This window comes from Ovis aries, chromosome 21 (genome assembly GCF_016772045.2).
Source record: "Ovis aries strain OAR_USU_Benz2616 breed Rambouillet chromosome 21, ARS-UI_Ramb_v3.0, whole genome shotgun sequence".
Taxonomy (NCBI): Eukaryota; Metazoa; Chordata; class Mammalia; order Artiodactyla; family Bovidae; genus Ovis; species Ovis aries.
This window is the reverse complement of record NC_056074.1, coordinates 5,633,769-5,660,362: the sequence shown is the minus strand read 5'-3', so window position 1 is coordinate 5,660,362 and position 26,594 is coordinate 5,633,769. Positions and strand designations below refer to the sequence as shown.

General features: G+C 39.8%; 1 protein-coding gene across 3 annotated transcripts in view; it reads right to left on the bottom strand.

The window, feature by feature from the left end:
• Positions 1-23,252, bottom strand: part of NOX4 (NADPH oxidase 4) — a 185,104-nt gene extending 161,852 nt beyond the window's left edge. The window contains exons 1-2 of one of the 3 annotated variants that reach the window (XM_060404224.1): positions 23,073-23,252; positions 21,143-21,238 (exon numbers count right to left, since the gene is read on the bottom strand). In XM_060404224.1, the coding sequence (XP_060260207.1) occupies positions 21,143-21,238; positions 23,073-23,162 (186 nt within the window). In that variant the 5' untranslated portion in view covers positions 23,163-23,252. Of the gene's footprint in view, positions 1-21,142; positions 21,239-21,949; positions 22,052-23,072 lie in introns of those variants that run through there. The other 2 variants (XM_012101598.4, XM_027959403.3) reach the window with 2 other exon arrangements.
• Positions 23,253-26,594: the final 3,342 nt, after the last annotated feature.

The window sequence follows — 26,594 nt, the reverse complement described above, 5'->3', positions numbered from 1 at the left end:
AAAATTCAGGGTCTAAAACTGCAATTACTTTTGCATCAAACTAATAGTGGTATGGCCTTAGGTAATATTCTTACCCTTTCTGTCTCATGTTCCTCATCTATAAAATGAAAAATGAAATAATCTCCCAAAAAGGTGATTATATATATATTGCACATATATTAATTATATATTAATTGTATGTATATATATTAAGTATGGTACCTGGCACATAAGAAGTTAACAGAAGCTATTATTATGGTCCCATCTCTGGCCATCTACAAACTAGGTCTAGTTACAGAATTAAATCCTCTTAGGGCAGAGTTCTTAAAAATCACTCTTTCCAAGACTGTCTTTTCATCCTCAGCTCTGCTTATGGTTGGAGCTATAGGAGATGAGCTTTATTCCACTCAAGTGTATCTAAAGAAATAAAGAGCGTTCCAGGTATGCAACTAGTAGGTATGCAATTAATGTATGGTGGATCATGAATGAGTGAGCCTCTGAGATGATCCTTTAATTCCCTCATTTGGGAAATAAAGAAAAGAGAATTGAAACCAAAAGTGATTACCCAAGAGATCTATCTAGTTCACAGCTAGGATCAGAACCCAGGACCAGGTCTTTCCATCAAACCATGTTTCCGGGGATACCAACTCTGTCTCCACTTCCCCAACATCCACCACTCTAGGCACTGGGATCTTCTGCATCGAACTGAGTAACACCCAACATGAAGAAAACGCTAAGGGCCGCTGTAGCTCTTTGATGGACTGTCATCAAGTCCAACCTTCTTGTTGATCCAACTTATACTAGAAGCCTGTAAATAAGCCAAATTGCTGAAACCATAAGGGCACTCAGTTATAATGCACTTTTGCATTATATAACTCAGTTCAGCTCCTGGATGCATTATCCTGACCAGCGATTGCACACTTTATTGCGTATCGCAGTTCCCTATCTGCAGCTTAGCTCTTGCCTTTCTTCTATTGTGATGGCATTACACCTCTTCTAACTACCTCTATGCTATCAGATGAACTCCTTATTATTCAAGTCTCAGCCCAAGGCTCATTTTCTCATGGAGGCCTTCCTAAGGCCAACATCGCCAACAGTATCCTTATTTACATCTCCAAAGTTTTCTCCTTTTCCAATATTCTGAAAAATTTGAGGCATCTTTCTCAAAGTTTCCCTTTTGCCTTTTGCTATACCTATTTTGAAACACTTGACCCAATACATTGTAATGGTTTATCTATTTATCACATGCTTATCTTCCCCCACAAAGCTAGAAAGTGGCAGTACAGTAAGTGGAAAAGCCCAAACTGACCCTTATTCTTAGGAACCTCAAAAATGCATGGTCAATACTAAAGAAAATTATTTCAAAAAAATATTTCTTGGGGAAAATGTTCCTTTAGCAGTGAAAGCCAAAGAAAGTAGTCATGAGACAAATACATGAGCAAGAAGAGACAACCTCATTAAGTACTCTGTATGATTTCCAAGGCAATGGTAGGCATTTTTTTTATTGCCTTTATAGTAAATAAAAGGGCTCATGGCAGAAAATCAGAACAATTTATTTTTGCTGTATCATAAATGAAAACTGTGGCTCTAATTTAAATGTTTAGTTTATACCAATAATATATTATGATAAGGATATTAATTTAGAATATGATGAACATTCCATGTGAGCAAGATTGCAGTTAGGGACAAAAATATATTTCAAGGAAGAGCTACTTCAAACGTGGATTACCTATCTTCATAAGGTTTCACATGGAAACAATAATGAATAATGTGTCATGAGCAACCAGAAAGTAGTTAATAATAATTGGAGTAATTATTTCTCAATAAATCCCAATAAAAGCTACCAATTCAGGACTCTTGGGGTATATCCAAAAGCTCATGAATGCCCCTTCATGACATAATAAAAAAATTAATTCATTAATTAAATTCATTCCAAATGATCCTAACTGGTTTCTGTCAACTTACTGTCTGGAGACTTTCAACTATGATGTAATTTTTGACTCAGGTTGACCTTTCTTCTATCCATAAACTGCCTTTTTTTTTAAACACTATCTCTAAAAGAAGTTTGAAAGAAGGATGCTTGGAGAAAATGTTTTCCCATATAACTTAAGGGGCCACCAAAAGTATAATGTTGATTCAGATACTTTATCCAGAAATTTTACGTTTAACTTAAATCTTTCCTTTTAACTGTCATCATACTTTATTCTAGAGCTTCCCACGAGACTCAGTCAGTGACCAGGAATCTGCCTTCCAATGCTGGAGAGGTGGGTTGGATCCTTGGGTCAGGAAGATCCCTCTGGAGAAGGAAATGGCAACCCACTCCAGGATTCTTGCCTGGGAAATGCCATGGACAGGGACGCCTGGCCAATTATAGTCCATGGGGTCGCAAAGAGTGGGACACAACTTAGCGACTAAAGCAACAACAGATTTCATTCTGCACTTTCTAGAAATGAACTTCCTTCCATTTTCGGTGAGAACGTGGTCTTCCCATAGAAATCTACTATGAATCAGAAAGAAATTTAGCTACTACAGAGAGAAGAAAGCAAGACTGACATATGATAGTTCTGTACTGATTTTCTCTACTGTCTTTCCTGTACTAAAGCCTGGACAGCAGAGGAGATTCATTTCTAGACTTTGTGTCTGTCTGGAAAAACTTAATTCAATGTAAATGGTAGTCAGAACTGCACACGAACACATTCATGGGGTTTTAAAGGCAATGCTGTCTAGTGAACAGTCACCAATTAAAAGGTATGAAATTTTTACCACACCTAACACCTGTGACCTCTGCCAAGGTCATTAGTCTCTAAAACTGAGCACTGAAGAATTTAATAGAACAGCAATAAAAATGCCCTCCACTTTGCGTCATGGAACTGTTCTAAAAGGTAAACACATATCAAGAGAAAATTATTTGACCTCTTCAGATGACAAACATTATTAAAATGAATTTTAAAAATTCATCTATGACATTACTGTGGCTACTCACACGTGTCTCTTTGCCTCCACTCCTTTCTAAGACCCAACAACAAGGGCCTCAAGAGTTACAGACCATTTGATTGTATGTCATTATTACATTTTCCTCCTCTGACACAAATGATCCATGCACAGGGGAAAGCACTGAGAAATGGAATGTGTTTTGCAGAGACTGGTTGGCTAAAAAGCCAAGGAAGACTTGTTGCTCCATTATCACAGATTCAGACCATCTGATCACAATTGCTGACTATATAGTTACCTCTAAGCTACTCTTCCGGAGAAGGCAATGGCACCCCACTCCAGTACTCTTGCCTGGAAAATCCCATGGATGGAGGAGCCTGGTGGGCTGCAGTCCATGGGGTCACTAAGTTGGACACGACTGAGCGACTTCACTTTCACGTTTCACTTTCCTGCATTGGAGAAGGAAATGGCAACCCACTCCAGTGTTCTTGCCTGGAGAATCCCAGGGACAGGGGAGCCTGGTGGGCTGCCGTCTGTGGGGTCGCACAAAGTCGGACACGACAGAAGCGACTCAGCAGCAGCAGCAGCAGCAGCAGCAGCAGCGAGCTACTCTCCCTTCTTGTATTGTTCTTCCACATCTTCACACCATTCTCAATTTATCAAAATCCCTCCTAAAATTTATAAGCCAAAACAGATAGACCAATAACCTGAGCATATGGAGTAACTTTTGGAAGAAAACAATACTCACAGCAATGGCACCTCCTCACTTGGTTAGAATTTTAATCAGACTATGCATAACAATCGGAGAAGGCGATGGCACCCCACTCCAGTACTCTTGTGTGTTCTACACAATGATGTTTTTCACAGCATATTCTAGGTAAGCGAAGTAACAGAAGCCAATTGAATGTCCAAAAATATGAGAATGCTTAAGTTAGGTGGTTTAATTGGATGTCCAAAAACATAAGAATGTTTAAGTGAGGTGTGTTTTTATTCCTTCAGTAAAATATTAAAAATAAATAATGCATGTATAACAGTTTGTGATACAGAGATAGATGTGATGTGATATTTAATGTTATATTTTAAAAGAGAGTACAAAACTGTTTATTTGAAATGATCACATTGTTATTTTAAAATTTTTAAAATTAAAAAATACATTAAAATGTTAACCATGAGTATGTATGGATGCTGAGATATAAATTACTTTTTGCATTTTCCCTTATATTCTATAATAAATACGAAAAAATATTTAATTCATATGGAAGTCAGAAAATTATTTTCTAAAGAAAATAAAGGGGGAATGTCTTAAAAGTATAATTTGAGAAGGAGGAATATTACCTTTAAATGAAAATAAAGGGAAATTTTCATTTTTATTTTTGTGTATTTTCTATTGTTATCCTTAATTTTATACATTAGCTTCATACTGAAAAATGCACGATAAACTTGTAAAAATTATCCTGCAGATATTTTCATGGCTTAAAGAGGAAGCTTTCAGAAGGACATTAACTTGCTGACCTCTTTTATTCTAACCTTCAGATAAATGGAAAGATGTTCATTTAAAGCACGGAATCAACAGGACAAGGCAGGACAGGACAGGAACAGGGAAGAAGGTAAATCATAATGAGCGACACACAGCTACCAAGGAAATAAAGGGCTCCGGGTATTGTAAAGAACTACTGAGGGCATGGGAGCACTAAGAGATAAAGTTACTGATTCTTTAACACTTAAGTGGCCCAAACATTAAAGATTATTCAAGCTGCCTATTATTCAAGTGCTATATCATATTTATTAAAGTGTGATTAGTTTATGTGCTGTTAAGACACTTAGTTAATAGTTTCTGAAGAAAAAAAAAATATTTCAACATGTATTAAAATACTAGTAAATAAAACCCTGATATGCTGCCATGTGTAAACCAAAACAACAAAAAACAAATCTCTACTTACACTCCATGCTCCTAATCTTTCTAACCTTGGTTAGTCTTTTGGGTTGGTTGGTGGTGTTGTTTAGTCACTTAACCATATCCGACTCTTTGCAACCCCATGGACCATAGTCACCAGCCACCATAGCCTCCTCTGTCCACGGAATTTCCTAGGCAAGAATACTGGAATGGGTTGCCATTTCCTTCTCCTTTAGGCAGGTACAAGTTCTCTGTTAATGCTTTACAGCTCAGAAAGTTATTGAATTGCTGTAACGCATCTTTGTTTCACCTGTCTTTTCTGTAATTCATTTCACTGTATTCACCTACTGTTTTAATGTTCTCTCCTTGGTGTGTTCAGTTTCCTAGTATTTCAAACTCCGATGTTCTTTTGTTGTTGTTGCTTTTACTGTAACTGTTACTATGGCTATCTTCTGTTTAGATGGTTAACAGTATGGGTAATACAGAAGAAAGAAGCCATGTAAATATAGAAATTAAATAATACTTAAAATACTCACCACATTCACCCCTTCAGTCACCCAATAGCCCTAAGATTTCTCATTGAAAACAAGCTATTATAATCAAAGGTCTTATTTTTTTAGAACTGTACCCTGTGTGATATCACCTCCACTATTGTCATCTAACTAAAACCATTATAATAAAGTAAATGCCAAAATTTTGTATTTGTTACAATATGAACAAATTCGTAGTCTTCCATCTCAAGAAAACCCAGTAGGCAGTTTTTAAATGATAAAACTAGCGAACTATCTTAAAATATTCACATTGTAATAGCATGCTCTGTGTTCATCATGATGTCTCTTGAAGTAGCGGGGAATACATGTCTATTTCTAGGAGGACAAGCAAGGAAAATGTGGCCGGTGCAAACTGTGGAATAGTATACAGCAGCTAGAGGCAAAGGGGCAAAGAAATGCACAGTCACATAGAGAGACTCTGAAACATAATTTGTTCTTGCTGTCCAGTCACTAAGTCATGTCTGAATCTTTGCGACCCCATGGACTATGGCCCACCAGCCTCCTCTGTCCATGGGATTTTCTAGGCAAGAATATTGGAGTGGGTTGCCATTTCTGAATTCTAGGGGATCTGTTCAGCCCAGGGATTGAATTTGCATCTCCTGCATTGGCAGGTGGAGTCTTTAGCACTGAGCCCCAAGGAAGCCCTTGAAACACAATACCAGATGAAGAAATGCGAGAAAGACAGTAAGTTCTTAGCACAAGGCCATTCTTGTGGATTAAAAAAGCAAGCAAAAAATACACGCATATAAAACACCAATAGAAGGATACATGTCCACACACTATTAGAAAAGTTGCCAATGTTGGGAGGAAAACGGGATTACAGAACGAGGAGTGATTAAGGGATTAGTAGACAAATAAACAGTGAAGAAAGAAAGCAGGGGCCTGGCACAGACCCATGAAGACTGGGTGCTGCAAGCTAAGGTATATATTTAAACGTTCTCTACCCAAAAGCAGAAACATAGGTTTTTTTAAATCCTTTGTTTTTCCAGAGAGGATCTACTGCTATTGTCCTATGAAATTGGTCTTCTTCGTATGAACCTCAGTCTTTGATTTGCTCCATGGAAAGTTTTCAAAAGATCAACAAATTTGGAGCGAAAATTTGAAAACTACTGCCAATTGAAAAGCAATTAATTGTGATGGCCCCCGATGTCTCAGAGGTAAAGAATCTGCCTATAATGAGGGAGACGCAGGAGAGTCGGGTTCAGTCCCTGGGTCGGGAAGATCTTCAGCAGGAGGAAATGGCAACCCATTCCAGTATTCTTGCCTGGACAATCCCATGGACAGAGGAACCTGGCAAGCTACAGTCCAAAGGTCATGAAGAGTCGAACACGACTAAGCAATCAAATCATTTTGAAATCATGAAGAAGAAAAAAAATGTATACTATAATGTGCAAACTATCATCTTAAATATTGAGTTGACCAAAAAGTCCGTTTGGTTTTTTCCATACCATCCTATGGAAAAACTTGAACTTTTTGGCCAACCCAATTCTTCAGAATTTATACATTTCCACAAAATTAGACAAAAACTTCTCTTAGTTTACCTAGGAAACTTTCAGTTATTAGGAAACATTTACAAATACATTTCAATATAAAAATATTCTGAAGTTCAACAGTTTTTCCTGAAAGAAATGAATCTAGCATTTTCATGAATTTGTCTATCACTTGGCATCAGAAGGAAGGTAAGAAACACAACTCATTTCTTCCTCATCTTACTTTATGCTTATTTCAAACCAGTAATGATAATAATGATAATAATCCTATAAAAGAGAAATAAGGTTAAACTATGCAAAACTGCCATTTTTTAAGTCAAAATGTTTCAATATTGGAATTTTTATGTAGTTCAATTTAATAACATAATTCTCAGTTTAAAACTGAGGAAAGTAAGACTTTGAAGATTTCAATTAATTACTTAAAGATACAGTTACTAAGACGTAAAGTCAAGATTTCAACTTAGGTCAATTTGTCCCCAAAATCCATGTTCTCTTCACTGTATTATGTTGCTGCCATTGATAATCTGAAATTTTCACAGATATTACTATACTTGAAATTTAAGCTAATAGTTTCTCTGTGCTAAGGAAAAGGCAATAGCAGACTCTTAGCTTTAACAAGAATTAGAATAAATGCCATATAAGACAAATTAAATTTCATGTATCTAAAATCTGTGGATTGAACAAAGTATATTTTCTCCTTTATGTATAACGCTCTCAAGCTTTAAAACCAGTACAAGTCTAAGACTAGTTTTCTTCAGGCAAATCAAAATTAAGGAAACCTGTAGATGCATTGAACGTGAACATGAACGTGAAGTCGCTCAGTCGTGTCCGACTCTTTGCGACCCCATGGACTGTAGCCTACCAGGCTCCTCTGTCCATGGGATTTTCCAGGCAATAGTACTGGAATGGATTGCCATTTCCTTCTCCAAGGAATCTTCCCAACCCAGGGATCGAACCCAAGTCTCCCACATCGTAGACAGACGCTTTACCGTCTGCGATTTCAGCCAAAAGGCCGAGAAGCATTATGATCATAGATGCATACAATCCAGGAAACTAAACTTTTTGGATTTTCTTTTGACTCATTTTTCACTCTCTTATGTTTTAAAAAATGCACAAGATCAAATCAGCTGAGTATTTCAATGATGGATTTTACATAATCCAAGCCAAGGCCCAAATCCCAGAAAAATTTTGTTGTAAGTAATGAATGTAATATAGAGAATGTGAAAGTGAAAGTCGCTCAGTCGTGTCTAACTCTTTGCATCCCCGTGGACTATACAGTCCAGGGAATTCTCCAGGCCAGAATACTGGAATAGGTAGCCTTTCCCTTCTCCAACGGATCCTTCCAACCCAGGAATCGAACCCAGGTCTCCTGCATTAGCAGGTGGATTCTTTACCAGCTGAGCCACAAGGGAAGCCCAAGAATACTGGAGTAGGTAGCCTATCCCTTCTCCAGTAGATATTCCTGACCCAGGAATCAAACCAGGGTCTCCTGCATTGCAGGCAGATTCTTTACTAATTGAGCTACCAGGGAAACCCAATATAAAGAATGCCCAGCAACAAATGCCATTTCCCAAGTGGAAAAAGAACTTTCCCACTGAAGTTCTACATTCTTGTGGTTTATATGAGTGACTTTTTTTTTCCAGTTTAGAATCCATTATTATATACTGCTGATATCTGCTTGGTTTTCCCTTTAGATACTCTGAGCTATGGGAAAAAAGAAAAGAAAAATGTATCATCACCTTTGTTTGAATAACTCTTAGCACTTTACTAATGTGCTTTGGGGCCCATGCTTTTCAAACCAAGAAAATTAATACAGCTTAAAAGTGTTATGCCCAGAGTCCGAGTCCCCAAAACTGAGAGAATAAGATGTCCACAGCAATGCAAAAGCATAAAGGGGTTTTATTGCCAGCTCGAGCCAGGGCTCCCGTCTCATCCAGCACAGTGGAGTCTTGATGAGAGCCCCAAGCCCAGATTTACAGCAGTATTTATAAGTTTAGAACAAAGACAGGGAGTTGGCAAGGGTTGATTGGCTGCATGGGTTTCCTGGTATTTATTGATTGGCCAGTCATCATCCCTCTGATTGGCCAGAGTTATCATCTCTCTGATTGGCCAGAGTTACCATCTCTCTTATTGGCCAGAGTTACCATCCCCTGAAGCCTGGAAGCATGACTCAGGGATTATTTTTGGCCTAGTGCACCTCTCTGAGCCTGTCATGGCTCTGGTGAGGTTGTAACAAAAAGCCCAAAGTAACTTATCAAAAGTAACTCAGCCAAGGAAAGTCAACAAGAGATAAAAAATACTCTAATCATCCTATCTCATCAGTATTTTCAACAAACAGTTCTTATTTTCTTGTTCCACAACTATCTGTTTTTAGAGCATCCTTGAAATCCATATTCCTGCAAGGGGTGGGGTGACAGAGAGTTCACTCAGGATAAAATGCCAATTGGAAGGCACATAAGAGAGGGTATATTGTGGGGAAAGGAAGTCAACAAAGAGAGCCAAAATATAAGGAGGGGGAAAAAAGAAACTTGTTTGGATCATTACCCCTTCAGATCCTTCCAATGAACCTGAGCTTTCTAAGATTATATTCAAGAAAATTACTTGAAATTTAAAATCAGCTATGTGAAAATACTATCATATGAAAAATGACTATAGTCAGAAAGGCATTCACCATAGATCATTTCTTAAATGTATCTTGGTGTTCACATACCCATTTTTTAAAAATCTCAGATATATAAGATGCTTTCATTGTATATATTACTCATCTCTTCTTGCCTTAAACTATATTAGACCTCTGGTATTCTTGATATGTGTCTGGAGACCTTTAACAATGTCCAAATCAATGAAAACCATCAAACCATGAAACTTTTGCCTATAAAATACATGTTGAAATCATTTACCCATAGATAGAAGTCACTGTCAAATTCAACTTTCCAATTTCTAAAACTGTAAACAAATTTGATTGGTCATGGAAATACTATCTTCTTCTTTATGTACTTTTTCTTTAACCCCATTTCTAGAACCGAAAAGAAACTACATTTGGCAAGGCTGTTTATTACATCAACTTTTATCACATCAAAAACCTGCATTAAGACATGGATACCAGGTAATTTATTCTAAAGTCTCACTTTTAGTTCATGTCTTGGCAATTATTAGTTACAAGTCACAGCCCTTTAATATCCCACTTCAATAATCAACACTGTAAATGCAAAGTATATTAGATGTTAAGGGTACCCTGTTGCTTTTCTGTCACAAAAATGAAATCTCATTTCTTTGTCCAAACCATCCTTTACAACTCCCAAAGGAGCTCAGTTAAGGTACCAATGGCTGGAGCCTTGGGAATGCATGTATACCCATGGTGGATTCATGTCAATGTATGGCAAAACCAATACAGTATTGTAAAGTAAAATAAAGTAAAAATAAAAATTAAAAAAAAAAGCTGTGAAGAATGAACAGCAGACAGAAACAATATGTAATAATAACCACTATTTTTTACTTCTGGGATGCTTTCAATTCTTCAAAGTAGTTTGCTATGTGTTAAGTCAGACCTAATGCTCAGTACAGCACTCTTGAGATAAGTAGGACCATTTCATCGTGTTTTAACGGGAATGCAGAACAGGTAAGTGGATTTCAGTATATGAATATGAAGGATGAGAGAAGAGGGAAGGAAAGCTGGCATTCTGGAACTCTTATTACATAATAGGCTTTGCGCAAGGTACTTTAATCCTTGAGCACATTATTTATAATTTCCATGCTTCAGCTTTCTCTTTTGCTTAAAGAAATTATCATGTCTGGCCCAGAAGAACAACTCAGTAAATGTCGGCCCTAGCTATTATTGTTATTATTTCTTTTTATTTCCTTTAAGGTCCACAGTAATCTTGTGAAAGAGTCATTCAGTTTAGTTCAGTTCAGTCGCTCAGTTGTGTCCAACTCTTTGCTACTCCATGGACTGCAGCACGCCAGGCCTCCCTGTCCATCACCAACTCCCGGAGTTCACTCAAACTCATGTCCATCAAGTCGGTGATGCCATCTAACCATCTCATCCTCTGTCATCCCCTTCTCCTCCCACCTTCAATCTCTCCCAGCATCAGGGTCTTTTCCAATGAGTTGGTTCTTTGCAAAAGGTGGCCAAAGTATTAGAGCTTCAGCTTCAGCATCAGTCCTTCCAGTGAATATTCAGTGCTGATTTCCTTTAGGATGGACTGGTTGGATCTCTTTGCAGTCCAAGGGACTCTCAAGAGTCTTTTCCAACACCACAGTTCAAAAGCATCAATTCTTCGGCACTCAGCTTTCTTTATAGTCCAACTCTCACAATATATGACTACTGGAAATAGGCATTAATTCCTTTTTTTTTCTGTTGAAGATTCCAAAGTTCAGTGAAGATTACTAAAAGCTTTTCTGAATAAAATGTGCTCTATCTCAAGCTGAAATTTCACTCAGCAATCATAACCAAGCTAGTGCAAATTCTGTGTCAATTACAAATAGCAATGTGGAGCCTTCCTTTGTCCAGAAGGATCAGGGGGGTAGCCAGAGGTCAAAGGAAAAGTCACTCTCTCCTAATGTCATCTGCCATATGTTCAGCAAATTCCTCCTATCTCATCTCTCTCTGAATTCCTTTAATATTTTTATTGATAAGCATAAATAATTTATATTACCATTTACTGCTACTAATAGTATTAATACCATTAACATCAAATAATATTACTTGATATTTACAATAATGCTATCTTTTGCTATGCACATATGCACCAAGGGCTAAATATTTCACTAACATTTTCTTATGGAATCCTCACAACCAATCTAATAGGAAGGTTAAACTTAACCTTATAGATGAGCTAAACTTAGATTTAGAGAAGTAATTCGCCAAAATCATAAAGGGAAATAAATGCTTGAGCCAGGATTCAAACTCATATCCATATAGCCCCAAGGTTACAAGCTTGTGAATACGGAATTAAGGATCATTGATTTTTCCTCCCCAGAATTACCTATGCACTTTTGAAATCAATTTTGTGTTCAACACAATGCTTAGCATGATAAAATAGAAACACTGACTAGAGTTAAAAGACCTACTGTCCATATTCAACTTTGCACTGAATACATAAGGAAGGCCTTTCCCTGTTTTAAATCTATCAAATGAGACAAAAGAACTAGACCAATACCCAAGGTACTGTAACATTCTGCAGTTCCACAAGCTTCATTCCCTCAGGCTGGGGGCTCTGTAGGAGAAAGTATACAGCCTTCAGAACTGTGAGGAGATGAATTTCTGTTGTTAAAGCTACCCAGTCTGTGGTCCTTTGTTATGGAAGCCTAAGCAAATTAATGGAGTAGGAATCAGCTAGGATTTCCAGGGGGCTCAGTGGTAAAGAATCCGCCTGCCAATGCAGGAGACATAGGAGAAGTGGGTTCAATCCCTGGGTTGCAAAAATCTCCTGGAAGAAGAAATGGCAACCCACTCCAGTATTCTTGCCTGATATATCCCACAGAGAGAAGAGCCTGGCGGAGTATAGTCCATAAGGTCGCAAAGAGTCGGACCTAACTGAGCGACTGAGATAAAAAACACAGAATAAGGTGTACAAGTCTGCTGCAGGTTTAAGAGTAATCCATAAACTATAATCTTACCTTTACTTATTAAGACAAAACACACAACCATACAAACAAACGGTCTTATCTAGAAAGAGTAGAAAATTCCAGGCTCTAACCCTCTTTGTCTCAGAACCTCCCTGGAGGAGCAGCATGACAGTGTGGTCTTTAATATGAGACAAACGTGGGCTCGAACTGGGCTTCTCTAATTGTTAGTTGGGTGACCGCAGGGAAGTTACCTAACCACTCAGAATCTGTTTCTCAATTCTGTAAAAAGTGATCATTCCTATCCTCTAGGATTATTTTAACAATTAAATCTAATATGGAAAGATTAAATGAGATTACAAAAGACCAAGGAACTAATCATGCCTAGTGCATGAAAGTGAAAGTCACTCAGTCGTGTCCAACTCTTTGCAACCACATGGACCCTACAGTCCAGGGAATTCTCCAGGCCAGAATACTGGAGTGGGTAGCCTTCCCCTTCTCCAGGGGATCTTCCCAACCCAGGGATCGAACCCAGGTCTCCCACATTTGTAGGTGGATTCTTCACCAGCTGAACCACAAGGGAAGACCAAGAATACTGGAGTGGGTAGCCTATCCCTTCTCCAGTGGATCTTCCTCATCCAGGAATCAAATCGGGGTCTCCTGCATTGCAGGCAGATTCTTTACCAACTGAGCTATCCAGGGCATAAAATGTGATTAGTAAATGCTTATAGTTTGTATTAGGTTGAATCACATGAAATGGGTGATCGTTGTTGTTCAGGTGCTAAGTCTTCGGCACCCTATGGATGACAGTACACCAGGTTTCCTTGTCCTTCACTATCACTTGGAGCTTGCTCAAACTCATGTCCAGTGAGTCAATGATGCCATGTAACCATCATCCTCTGTAGCTCCCTCCTCCTCCAGCCTTCAGTCTTTCTCGGCATCAGGGTCTTTTCCAATGAGTCCACTCTTTGCATCAGGTGGCCAAAGTATTAGAGTTTCAGCTTCAGCATCAGTTCTTCCAATGAATATTCAGGACTGATTTCCTTTAGGATGGACTGGTTGGATCTCCTTGCTGTCCAAGGGACTCTCAAGAGTCTTCTCTAATACCACCATTCAAAACCATCAGTTCTTCAACACTCAGCCTTCTTCATGGTCCAACTCTAACATCCATACATGACTACTGGAAAAACAATAGCTTTGACTATACAGACCTTTGTCAGCAAAGAGATGTCTCCACTTTTCAATATGCTGTCTAGGTTTGTCATAGCTTTTCTTCCAAGAAACAAGCATCTTTTAATTTTGTGGCTGCAGTCACTGTCCACAGTGATTTTGGAGAATAAAAAAAAATAAAATCTACCACTGTTTCCACTTTTTTCCCATCTATTTGCCATGAAGTGATGGGACCAGATGCTATGATCTTAGCTTTTTGAATGGCGAGTTTTAAGCCAGCTTTTTCACTCTTCTCTTTTACTCTCATCAAGAGGCTCTTTAGTTCCTCTTTGCTTTCTGCCATCAGAGTGGTATCATTTGCATATCTGAGGTTGCTGATATTTTTGTTCCATTAAAATAGCAATCCCATATGGTTCAGGCTAACACTAACGTTGACTAAAGGCAAAAGAGCCCAGTGGTTAACAGTACAAGTTCTAGAATCAGTATGTCTGAGCTAGAGATCTGTCTCTGTCACTCATCAGCAAGTTACAGAACTTCTCTAATTCAATGTCTTAGCTTCAAAATTAAAAGTTAAAAATATCTACTCCATAGGATGGATGAAAAGATTAAATAAATTAATCTAAGCAAAGGTCTCTAAGTAATACCAGGTGCTTAGTCCTCAATGAATTGATATTATTAATAATGAAATGAGGGAAGTAAAATTGAAAATCTTGGAAACTAATTTCAAATTTCAATTCTATGCTGTTTTGGATGGTACTGATAAAAGAGAATTATACAATGGACATTTAGCTGAGTATAACAAAGAAGTTAAACCTTGTGCTAAAATTCTAGTAAACATCATATAATCAGAAAAAAAAATACAAATACATCTCATAATCCTTACCAACTTGTCTGAAACAAGTCTAAAACAACCATAAGGCTGGAAATATACATTATCCTGGGTGTAAGTCAATAATTTTCCCTAACTTCTTGAATTGTTCAACAGCTTTAAACAGGAAAAGCTAGTGACCTACAGAGTATGGAGTTTAATGTATCTTACATACGTCTGTCTACTGAGTTGTTCATTATAACAGGCTGAATATTGGAGTGAGGAACAGTGAACCAGGAGAGTGACCAAGCCACCAGCTGAATCGGTGATGACGAGCTCATTATCAACCTCATTTTTCTATTTCGGAAAATCTAAGTAAAGACATCAAAGTTCTCTTTCAAGTCTAAAATTACATGAGTCTCTATCTCTTATAAAAGAATTAAGTACATCATGACTGCCTCAATGTAATGGAACTAATTTCACCTGTCAATAAGCAATAAACAAGAAGCTTAACACCTTAGCAGAATGTTAAGAATAAACACAAACACACAAAAAATAACTTATTGAAAAGTATCCTTTGAATTGAAACCACAATATTCTGAGCAGTAAAAAGAAAGTTAATGATCAAGCCCTTTCTGAAATTGATAGGAGGCATATACTCCTTCTCAGCAGAATTACAGCTGCCTAGGCCAGATGTAGAAGGCAATGGCAACCCACTCCAGAGTTCTTGCCTGGAGAATCCCAGGGACGGGGGAGCCTGGTGGGCTGCCGTCTATGGAGTGGCACAGAGTCGGACACGACTGAAGCGACTTAGCAGCAGTAGCAGCAGGCCAGATATGGGCTTTCCTGGTGACTCAAGACGGTAAAGAAGCTGCCTACAACGTGAGAGACCTGGGTTCAATCCCTGGGTCAGGATGATCCCCGAAGAAGGGAATGGATACCCGCTCGAGTATTCTTGCCTAGAGAATTCCATGGACAGAGGAGCCTGGCGGGTCACAGTCAATGAGACCACAAAGAGTCAGCATGACTGAGGGACTCATACACACACACACACACACACACACACACACACACACACACACACACAGGTCAGCTGTAAAACCAATGCTGACTTAAAATCCTAGGTCCTTCACACAGAGACGCCAATCTCCAACCTTAAGAAATTCACATGACATCAGATTTCTATCTCTGAGAAATGTTAATTCTGATATCGCTCAAGTCTTGTCCAACTCTTTGCGACCCCATGGACTGTAGCCTATCAGGCTCCTCTGTCCATGGGATTTTTCAGGCAAGAGTGCTGGAGTGGATTGCCATTTCCATCTCCAGGGGATCTTCCTGACCCAGGAATCGAATCCAGGTCTCCTGCATTGCAGGCAGACACTTTACTGTCTGAGCCACCGGGGAAAACCGTTGATACAATTCCTGCTGCTGCTGCTGCTGCTGCTAAGTCACTTCAGTCATGTCCGACTCTGTGCGACCCCATAGATGGCAGCCCACCAGGCTCCCCTGTCCCTGGGATTCTCCAGGCAAGAACACTGGAGTGGGTTGCCATTGCCTTCTCCAATGCATGAAAGTGAAAAGTGAAAGTGAAGTCCTAGGACACTTGAAAGGGTGAATTGTTAATGTTTCTAAATCACTTGAAGGAGAATGATTGACCAAAGAAAGATCATCACTGTACAATTTGAAAAACCTCAATGCTTACAACTTTCTTCCAAATTACACAGGTATCTCAATAAGAATTTAAAAATAAGAAAAAAAAATCTTCATGTCCATTCAGCAGATCTAAAACAAAATTGTGAGATTAAGCAAAAGAATTAAACTCTCATTATGGTACTCTGAGAAAAACTAGGTTGAAACTGAAAGATCCATACACAAATGTTAGCTTTGGGGAAAAAAATAATAAAACAAAGACACACTGAATCTGGTACCACAAAATCCATTCTCTTGTCAAATTAAAATGCTTATACCAATTAAATTATATCCTGTAATCATTAAAATGTCAGAAAGAGAACTCAGAAATAGATGACTATGATATGAAGGCTCCTAATATGAAAATATCCTGAGTTAAATTTGCCTCAACATTTCAAAAAATTCAGGAAACTCTCAGAGTCTGTCACAACACATTAGCACTTGCTCTTAAAGTACTACGTACATTTTCCATTCCTTGAAAAGAAATAAATCAAAAACAAATTTCATCTTAAGTAATCAATGGAGTCCTTTATTTATAGCACCGTGGATGAAAAAAGTTGTTGTTTGGTTTGTTTATTTGAGTGTTTGCTCTGGTTTTCTTCAAAAGATTTTTTCCCTCTCTTAGCTAATTTTAAGATTCCAATATTCACAGCATGTCATAATTAAACATCTCCTAGGAAGTACACAGTCTGATTAGCACATTAACTCAGGCATAAACCAGCCGTGACCATGTAGCCTCCAGGCCTGGGTCAAACCAGTCTGGGAAAAAACAGTTCTGATGAAAATTCCTACTAAGACATATTAAGCCCCAAGATTATTTTATCTTCCATCATTTATGATCTTCTTTTCCCTAGCTGTTCTTGTGTAATTTTTTTAACACTTAACTGTGGTCTGAGAACAGTCACTTTAGCTTATTAGGAATAATAATGATAACTCTAGTTCTGAGGATTAAATAATTTTAGCATTTTTCTCAAAGGCTCCCACCTCCCAGGAAGCAGAGAAGATTAAGTCAAAAATATTTTTACAGTTACACACCAATAACTAGAGCCCACAAGCTCCCGTTCAAAATTAACTCCTGTTCAGGAAAGGGGGAGTTGGAGGACTACCCATATTCTGATTTCTTTTTATGTGGCTGACTGGTGGCTAGTTGCTTGCCTTAAAGCAAAATGATGAATGCATTTGGCCGTGAAGGTAATAAAATCTCCCCACGGCCAGCAAGTGTACTGTCCGAAATGGTAGCCACTAACCACATGTGGCTACTGAGCATGAGAGATGTGTCCAAGGCCACCAAGGGACCGGATTTTTAGGTTCATTAATCTTACTAATTTAAATTGAAAAAGCTGATATTCACTTGTGTTAGTGGAAAATCTTTATATTTGGAACAACTTAGATATCTTACAGGTAAAAGAGTGAATCCACTTTTTCATCTGTAAAAATTTTATGAAACTTAAAGACAGGCCAAGCAATTCTAGTGGCTGAGCTGTAATGTACATAAGTGGAAAATATACACTATATTTCAAAGAATAGGCAAAAATAATGTAAAATATCTCATCAATAATTTTTAAAAGTACTGACCACATGTTGAATGCTTCAATCTATTACAATACCTTCAATATATTATTTTAAATAAAATATATCAAAGTTAATGTCCCTGGCTTCTTACTCTTTTGAAGTACTACTGGGAAATTTTAAGTTCTGTATGAGTCACATTATATATCTGTCAGGCACAGCACTGATAAAGAGCAATACTAACCAGTGACATGACTATCTGAGATGGGCCAGTGAAGTGGTTCAGAAATCTGTGCAGTATGAAAAAAAAAAGCAAAAGTTCAGACAGCACTGCATATAGATCCTAACTTTGACATTGACCATCCAAAGGGATTTGAGCAGCCATTCATTCAGATTCCTCAGCCTATACTTCCCCAGGTACAATGGGGAAGAATAGTTTCCTAGTTAAACACAATATTTGTAAAGTGACTAGTATAACATCAGTTCAAATAAACAGTCAAATAAATTGTTTTTCAGTAGAAAGCAGAGATTTTTAGACTACTGCAAAGAAATTTACTGCTTCTCAATGTCTATGCCTCCTGCAAATGAGCTATATCCTATAGACACTTTCTTCCTGTAATATTAGTCCAACTTTATTATTACCTTACATTTTACAGATGAATAATGACAACCTTAGACTAAATGCTATTATCAAAATGTTCAACAAATGGAAGCTTTGTTTCCATAGTGTTTTAAGGTGGTAGCAATCAAGCTCATTTCCAGAAATATCATTATGATTTTTATGAACTTAAAATTTACCTAAAAGAGACTTATCAGAATACCTATGTCGTTTTCAGGATTTCTATCATGGTGGGACCATGTTCTTGGGAGTGTTTGGTAGGCACTAAGAAAAACTGCTCTAAGGCATAAAGTTCATACTATACAGTTATTAAATATGCAAAATGTGGGAGCCTACAATATTTATTTTAAAAATTAATTATATCTCATTGTTCTGCTGTATTTCTTTAAATACAAAAAAAAATGCTTGCAAATTCTTCTACTATGAAACAGTACCATAATCATCAGAAGATTAGGAAGGATAAGCCTAAGACAAATAAAATTAAATACTCCTTCATTAAGCAAATAGTCAAGCTATAGACAGAATTCCTTTTTCACTAAAATGACAGATATCTATTCCAAATGGTGTAGATAAACTAATGACTAAAAAATTCATATAAGCGATTAATGAAAAGAAGACATGTGAAAGTCATCTTTCTTCTTTAGTCATGATGTCAAAAAGAAAAGCTGTCCTCTTCCACAGTGATTCTTCATAAAATATGGACTCCTAACTACATGGTTAAGGCTCAACTATGATGATTCTTATGTTTCTATGGAAACTAATTTACAATGATCCTGCTCTTCTTCAATCTGCCTCTTGCACATGTTACTCACAGTCTTCTATTTAGTCCTTTTATTATTTTTTTGTCTTCATTCATCTGATCAATATTTATTGAGCCCCTGCTTAGTACCAGGCCTATATTCTGCGGGTCTCACCACTGAGCTTCACTAGCCTATCATCTTATTCAAACAAAACCACTAAAGTGGGATGATGTAGAAGGAGGTGAAACATATAATTCAATTAGTTGGGTTGTATATGTGTGTGTGTGTGTGTATGTATTCTTCTTATTTGACTTGTCACCAAAATATATTTGAAGTTGTTACACAGCTCCAAACTAATAAAAAACGAACTTGTTGGTTTCCAACATAATCGTTTTTTAAATAAATTATCATTTTAGTTTATACTATGTCATAAAGCTGAAATTCCAAGTTTAACAATGTCTTTCCAAGTTGTCTAGGCTTATATTTTATATTATTACATCTACGTCCTGATCAAGATTCACCATTTTCCAAAGCAAAGTTTGCCATCGTAACTCTCAAGAGTTTTCTCCAAGTTATTCATCAAGTAATATATAATGAATAGGTCTGATCTATGTTGCACTGCAAAACCTCCTGTTTGCTAGTTTACACCCCAGGGGGATTTCTAGGAAACAAAGTAACATGATAGACCAGTAAACTTTCATGCGTTTCTTAGAGGAAAAAAAATTTTAACTTGCTTATTGAATTACAAGTATTTATTTGTTAGAGCTTCCATTAGACTGTAAGCAACTTGAAGACACAGGGGAGAAGTTACTCTATGTGCCCATTTGAAAAGTGAAGGTTTCATGACAGTTTTCTGTATGGCTGAATGGAGGGTTGGTAGGAAGAAAGAAAGAAAGGTTCAGATTTAGGAATTTAATCTTTGCGACTATTTTTATCAATCCATTTAAAATACAGACATTGGGTGATTATGATATGTCAATGCAGGCTCATCAAATCGTAACAAACGTACCACTCTGGTGGGTGATGTTGATCATGGGAGAGGCTACGCATGTGTGAGGATATGAGAACATACAGGAAATCTGTGCCTTCCCCTCCATTTTACTGTGAACTCTAAATAGCTCTAAAAAAATTATTTTAAAAAGTTATTAAACTTTTTAAACTGTGTGAACAACAGATAATGAAAACAGTGCTTTATAAAATAAAATACAAATCAATTAGTTCAGCCTCAATTTATCACAATCTTAATATGTGCCAAGCACTACTATAAAAGCTGAGGTTTAAAGAGAAATAAGATTTGTAACTATAAAAACAGGAAATGGAAGACTGGTTCCACTGAATTCATCTGAACTAATCATAATTGTAAGCAGTCATTAAACCATGAAAAAGAAAATGATGCACCTCCTATTCAGAATGCATTTTCTTCTCCAATGAAAAGGAATGACAAAATCTGCTTTTTCGTATGCCCTAAGATTTTTCAATGTCTTATAGGTGTTGTTTGTTTCTTAGAAAAAGCTATCTCCTTATACAAAGTAAGATGTGCTCAGTGATACCATTTTTGTTCAGGAGACAAGTAGGGAGGGGAAGGAGAGGAAGAATGAAAACAGAAACATCATAGAATATTAAAAAAAAGAAAAATATTGACACATGAGACAAATCAGAGCAAAATTTTGCACAATATTGTTCTCCTATTAGACCAGAACACCAGAACAATAATCAGCCACTAACCTAGGGCAAGTATTTGAGAAATGCCCAAGAATAAATAACTGCCTTAGAGATATACGGTGTGAGAACTGACAGTAAAAGGAAGCAGTGCAGAAATTCTCTGGATAAGCTGATGGGCAAGCTGAAGACTTGATTAGTGAGAATGAAAAGCCTGTCATCAGTTGGTCCCTTAAGTGAAGGAGACCCTTCAGGGCACTTTGCAGCTGGCAAGAAGTAACAACTTTTCTCAGGTATTACTAGCCTAACAGTTCTCTTTATAAGATTATCTTTGGCTCTTTAAAGAGTCAATCATTGTAACTTCCACGAGTGTAAATGATAAATCATGAAAACTTGACCACTTTAGAGACTAACAAACGCTCCTGAAGTGAACAACCCACCAAATGTTGCTTCAATAAATAGAAAAACTGCCCAAGTCTTTGTAGCATCGTCTGCCCACCTTATACCCACTCCACCAGGTCACCCAAGGCCCACTTACCCCCAGCATCTGGTGGAGGTAGTGATACTCTGGCCCTTGGTTATACAGCAGGAAGGTTTTCCAGAAAAGCAGGACATTCAGGGAGACCCAGATAAGCTAAATCATATGGAGAAAGAGAAAAAAGAATTAAAAATAAGTACTATCCGATGAACAGAAACCTCAAGTACATTCGTCGGACACAATACGTTCAATGGAACCTCAATTAGTCGTTGCCTAAAGCTTTCTCAATTGACCGGCAAGCTGCAAAAGACTAAGAGGAAAACGTATCTGAACTCAATCAGCCCCTGTACACCTGAGATTAAGTATTTGGGCTGCAACTGGTATCCTAAAGATCACAGATATCCCCTGGAGGACAAAACAAGACTAAGTGATGAGTGACATCACCAAGTCCCAAGCATTGTATGTTTAAGCTTTAAAAATATCCATTGAATGAAGAATAGATAATACAGAAGAGGGCTTTGCTGTATAAAATAAAATCCGACAGAAACAATCTGGGAAAGGAGAAAAGGGGGGTGGGGGTGGTGAAGATGTTTAAGAGGTTAAAGGAAAAGCTGTGTTAACTAACAGGGATCTCCCTTCCTCCGCATCCGCTCTCGCATCAAAGTGTAGGCAAGTTCCCGAGGGCTTGGAGGAAGGGAGGGAAGAGATGGTCATGTCCAGGTATTCCCGGCAGAAAGTTTGTGTTAGTGGAGGATGTTTTGCACTAGAGACAAAACTTCCAGCTTCCCACCCGCGCTCGCTCAGAGAATGAATCAAGATCGCTGCCCCAGAAACAAGACGCCGGGAGACCCTCGCCCGCCATCCTACCAGGCAAAGGTGTTTAACCCCTTCGTTGGCCAGCCAGCTCCTCCAGGACACGGCCATGCCGCCGGCCCGCGCGCCGCGCTCTCAGCCAGCCGGCCGACAAGCAGCGGCGGCCGCGGGCGCAGCGGCTCCAGCGGTGCGGCCCCCTGGGGGGGAGGCGGGGGGGCCGGGAGGGGACGGACGGTCAAAGACCGAGTGGGAGCCCGGGGCCGGCGCCGCGCCAGCCCGGGCGGGGTCTGCGCCCGGAGCCGGCTCTTCCGGGCGCCTCGGCCGCGGCCGGCGCGGGGTCTGCGCGGCGCCCCTGGCGGCCGGGACCCGCGCTCAGAGCGCGCGCTCCCCGCCGCGCCTGCCCTTTGTCTGCGGAGAGCCTGTTGTTGTGGCTGCCGCCGCGCGGGATGTCCCGGTCTGGGATCCCGGAGGCGGCCCAGCAGCCTCCAGCGGCCGGCCCCGCTGGGAAAGATAGCAAGATGCGGAGGAGGGTGCTGAGACAGAGTGGGGACTTGCGCCGCCCCTGGACTCACACACACACACAATGACACACAGGCACACGCGCACACACACACATACACCGGCCTGCCCCACTTCAAAAGACAGCAGGATGTGGAGGAAGGTGCTGAGACCGAGCGGGGACCTGCACTGCCCTTGGACTCACACACACAATGACACACAGGCACACGCGCACACACACATACACCGGCCTGCCCCACTTCAAAAGACACAGCAGGATGTGGAGGAAGGTACTAAGACAGAGCGGGGACCTGCACTGCCCTTGGACACACGCACACACACAGACACACACACACACACACACACACCGGCCGGCCCCTCTTGGAAAGACAGCAAGATGTGGAGGACAGTGCTCAGAGTGGGGACCTGGGCCGCCCTTAGACACACGCACATACACGTACATCGGCCTGCCCCACTTGGAAAGACACACAGCAGGATGTGGAGGATGGTGCTCCGAGTGGAGACCTTCGCTGCCCTTGGACTCACACACACACACACACACACACACACCTGCTGGACCGGTTGGAAAGACAGCTAGATGTGGGGGATGGTGCTCAGCCGAGTGGGGACCTTCGCCGCCCTTGGACACACGCAGACGCACACACAAAGACACACACACCTGCTGGCCCGCTTGGAAAGACAGCAAGATGTGGAGGACAGTGCTCAGAGTGGGGACCTGGGCCGCCCTTAGACACACGCAGACGTACATCGGCCTGCCCCACTTGGAAAGACACACAGCAGCATGTGGAGGATGGTGCTCCGAGTGGAGACCTTCGCTGCCCTTGGACACACACACACACACACACACACACACACACACACCCAGCCTGCCCCCACTGGAAAGACAGCAAGATGTGGAGGATGTTGCTCAGACAGAATGGGGACTTGCGCCGCCCTTGGACTCACACACACGAAGACACACACACACCCCTACTCCTTTTGACTGGCCGGACCTTTGCCGCCCCTTGGACTCACACACACACACACACACACACACACACACACCTACTCCTTTTGACTGCTCGCCCCCCCCCGCCCCCCAAGGTCCCTCTCCGAGGCCCCCGGCCCCGAGCCGGAAGTAGCCCCGGTGTGACCGCGTCCCGCGCCCGCGCCAAGCAGGTCCTTGGCCGCCACAGCCCTGACCTCAGCCTCTCTCCCTCGCCCTTCCACCCCCATCCCTAAGCACCGACGCAGGGCTTTAGAGAAACTTCTGCGTCAAGAGTCCAGGGAGTTAATGGTTAAAACTGAGGGAATTTTCAGGGGCTTTTAGGGAAGCTCCGATTCACTCTATTCAGTGCGCTTTACTACCTGCTATCAGAGTCTGTTAGGGAATAAGAATCCTGTCAGACTTGTACCAGAGGCCCGGTGAAGGGTGATGAAAGTGTGAAATTTTCCCAGGCTACCTGTCCTACAGGGCAGCTTATCAGTATTAGGGAACAAACAAAAAATCACGCACGTGAAAGAATATCCAATGAAAATAAGTGTTGGAGAAAGTTTTGTTAAATCAGGAACTTTCTCACCTCTAGCCACTAGTGGCAGAAAAAGTAAACCACTGGCAACCTAATCTCATGGCCCTCAAGGTATCTTTCTGTCTCTTTTTTTAAAGCGAAATACATTTTACAAACGTGCAATAATATATAATTGAAACTAAAAATTCCACAAGAATCATAATTTCTTTACCTCGTGGAATGTAAAAAACAAATCTGGATCAAATCCCAGTTATAATTCACAAAGTGCTCTAATAGTGATCTCTTTTAACATATAACTTTACTGTTTTATGCATGATCTAATCCTAAAAACTGCCTCAAATCTTTCTGGAGCTAAGGATCCCATTATTCATAAATAACAGCCAGTTTTTATCCACCATGTGATACCTGAAGGACCAGAAGAAGAGGACAGGGAGAAGCCAAGGAGTGTCACCACTGAAGGCAGGTCTAATTCTGAGACACATCGGTATTCCTCATATTTCACCCTGAAGAAGCCATCTTCCAGCCTTAATTTCGATAGATGGGAGGTGAGGAGATTCTGGCAAAATGAGCTGGTTCTTGTCATTTTGAGAGGAGTGAAGCAATTGAAGAACAGTAGAAAAAAACACAATTTTTCAGGAAAAAAAATAACAAAAATAATGGAGCCAGCTCTCTTATGTACTTACTGTATCAGCCACTGACTTGAGTATTTCATGTACAAAATCTCACTTCATTCTCATAGCTCTCCATGCTGCTGATAAGAGCCGCCTCACTTCTGAGTTGACAAAACTGAAGCTAAAAGAGATTAACAAATTTGCCTGAGGGAGAGGGGGAAATGAGCAGACAAGAGAGAGAGACACAAGAAACCTGTAAAAAAAAACAGGGTTTTACTTACAGTTTCAAAAAACCCATAATCAGATACTTTTGTGAAATTCTTTGGTACCATAATAAGATGCTATACAAATGTTGATTATTATATTTATCACTATTATTTTATAGGAGCTCTGTAAAAGAGGATTAGGTCCTAATTGCTTACAAGGAAATGACACTGCAAGCTATCCCCAAGGAACAGAGGTAAAACTATGTGCAGGAAGGTACTTTCATGAATGAGGTTCTTTTCAATATAATTTTCTCTAGGCCATATTGTTTAGTGCAAGTAGATACCATCTTTCCCAAGAAAGGAAGACTGTCCTTGAAAATAATGAAGAGATAATCCTATAGCTGTATCAATAGTCAAAAAATCATACTAAAAAAAATCACACTTTTACCTGGAAAAAACTTCACAGAAAAAAATATCAAATGACGAATACCTTTGCTTGTGGCTGAAATAATAGTAAAATAATAGTGATCATCCTACACTGATTGTAAACTCTGTCAGTTAGAGATGTTCTTGGTCTATTATTTATTACTTATACAGAAGCTTTTTTTTTTTTTTTTTGGTAGACAGCAACCCTCAAAATATGAAATCCACTGAAAAAAATTGAGAAAAGTTTTCCCTTTTGGTCTGCTTTACTAGTCAGCTCCCTCTGTTGGCTCAAAGGCACACCTTTGCCATAAAGCTTTCCCTGGCTCACCCTGCCTCTGTGCTCACACAGATGCATCCTGCATCTATGGATTCTTCCATGTGTTTATAATACTCCAGACATGTGATCATTACTCCATTTTCCACATATTATTTTAGTTGTGTGTGTGTGTGTGTATTTCCCTTCATCAACAGACCTCTTCAAGGGCAGAGATCTTGTTTATTTCAGGACTTTGGACAAACATTGTCATATAGCCAGAACTTCAGGATGCTTGATTAATGAATAGCATTAATAGTTAAGCATATTATCCTTATTTTTGTGGCTCCCTCAAACTCCAGTTTCTCAAGTGTAACTTTCCAGTAATGAAAGAAAAGTTTCTGCTTATGTGCTCAGTCGTTCAGTCGTGTTTGACTCTTTGTTACCTCATGGACATTAGCCCAGCAGGCTACTGTGTCCATGGAATTTTTCAGGCAAGAATACTGGAGCAGATTGTCATATCCTCCCCCAGGGGATCTTCCCGACCCAGGGATAGAACCTGCGTCTCCTGTGTCTCCTGTACTGGCAGGTGGATTATTTACCGCCGTGCCACCTGGGAAGGCCCCATACCGATATTTGATCTTAGCTCAAAGGCCATTTCTGATTAGCTATATAATTAACATCAGAAAATAACCAGCGGGGCAAGGACTCTTCCTATGGGTGTCACCTCTACCACAATCATGGGATATGCGGTTGGGACCAGTGGGCACCTATATTAGCTTCCTGGGGTTGTGGTAACAAGCTGTTGCAAGTTTAGTGGATTTGGACAATAAAAATTTATTTTCTCACAGTTCTGGTGGTCAGAAAGCTGCAGTCAGAGGATTGGGTGAAAATCAAGGTGTCGACAGGGCCACAGTCCCTTCAGAGAGTCTTGGGGAGAATCTGCTCCTTGCCCCTTCTTGATTCTGCTGGTGTATCTTGATTTAGGGCTGCATCACTCCACTCTCTGCCTCAACGATCACACGGCTTCTCCTCTTCTAGTGTGTATATGTCATTATAAGGGGAACCACTGACCGAAACAGCCCACCCTGGCCAGGCAAGATGATAGTCACTTGCATGAATTGTCTTGCAACAGGAGGTCCCAGTAAGGAATGCAGAACTAACAAGCTACCACCA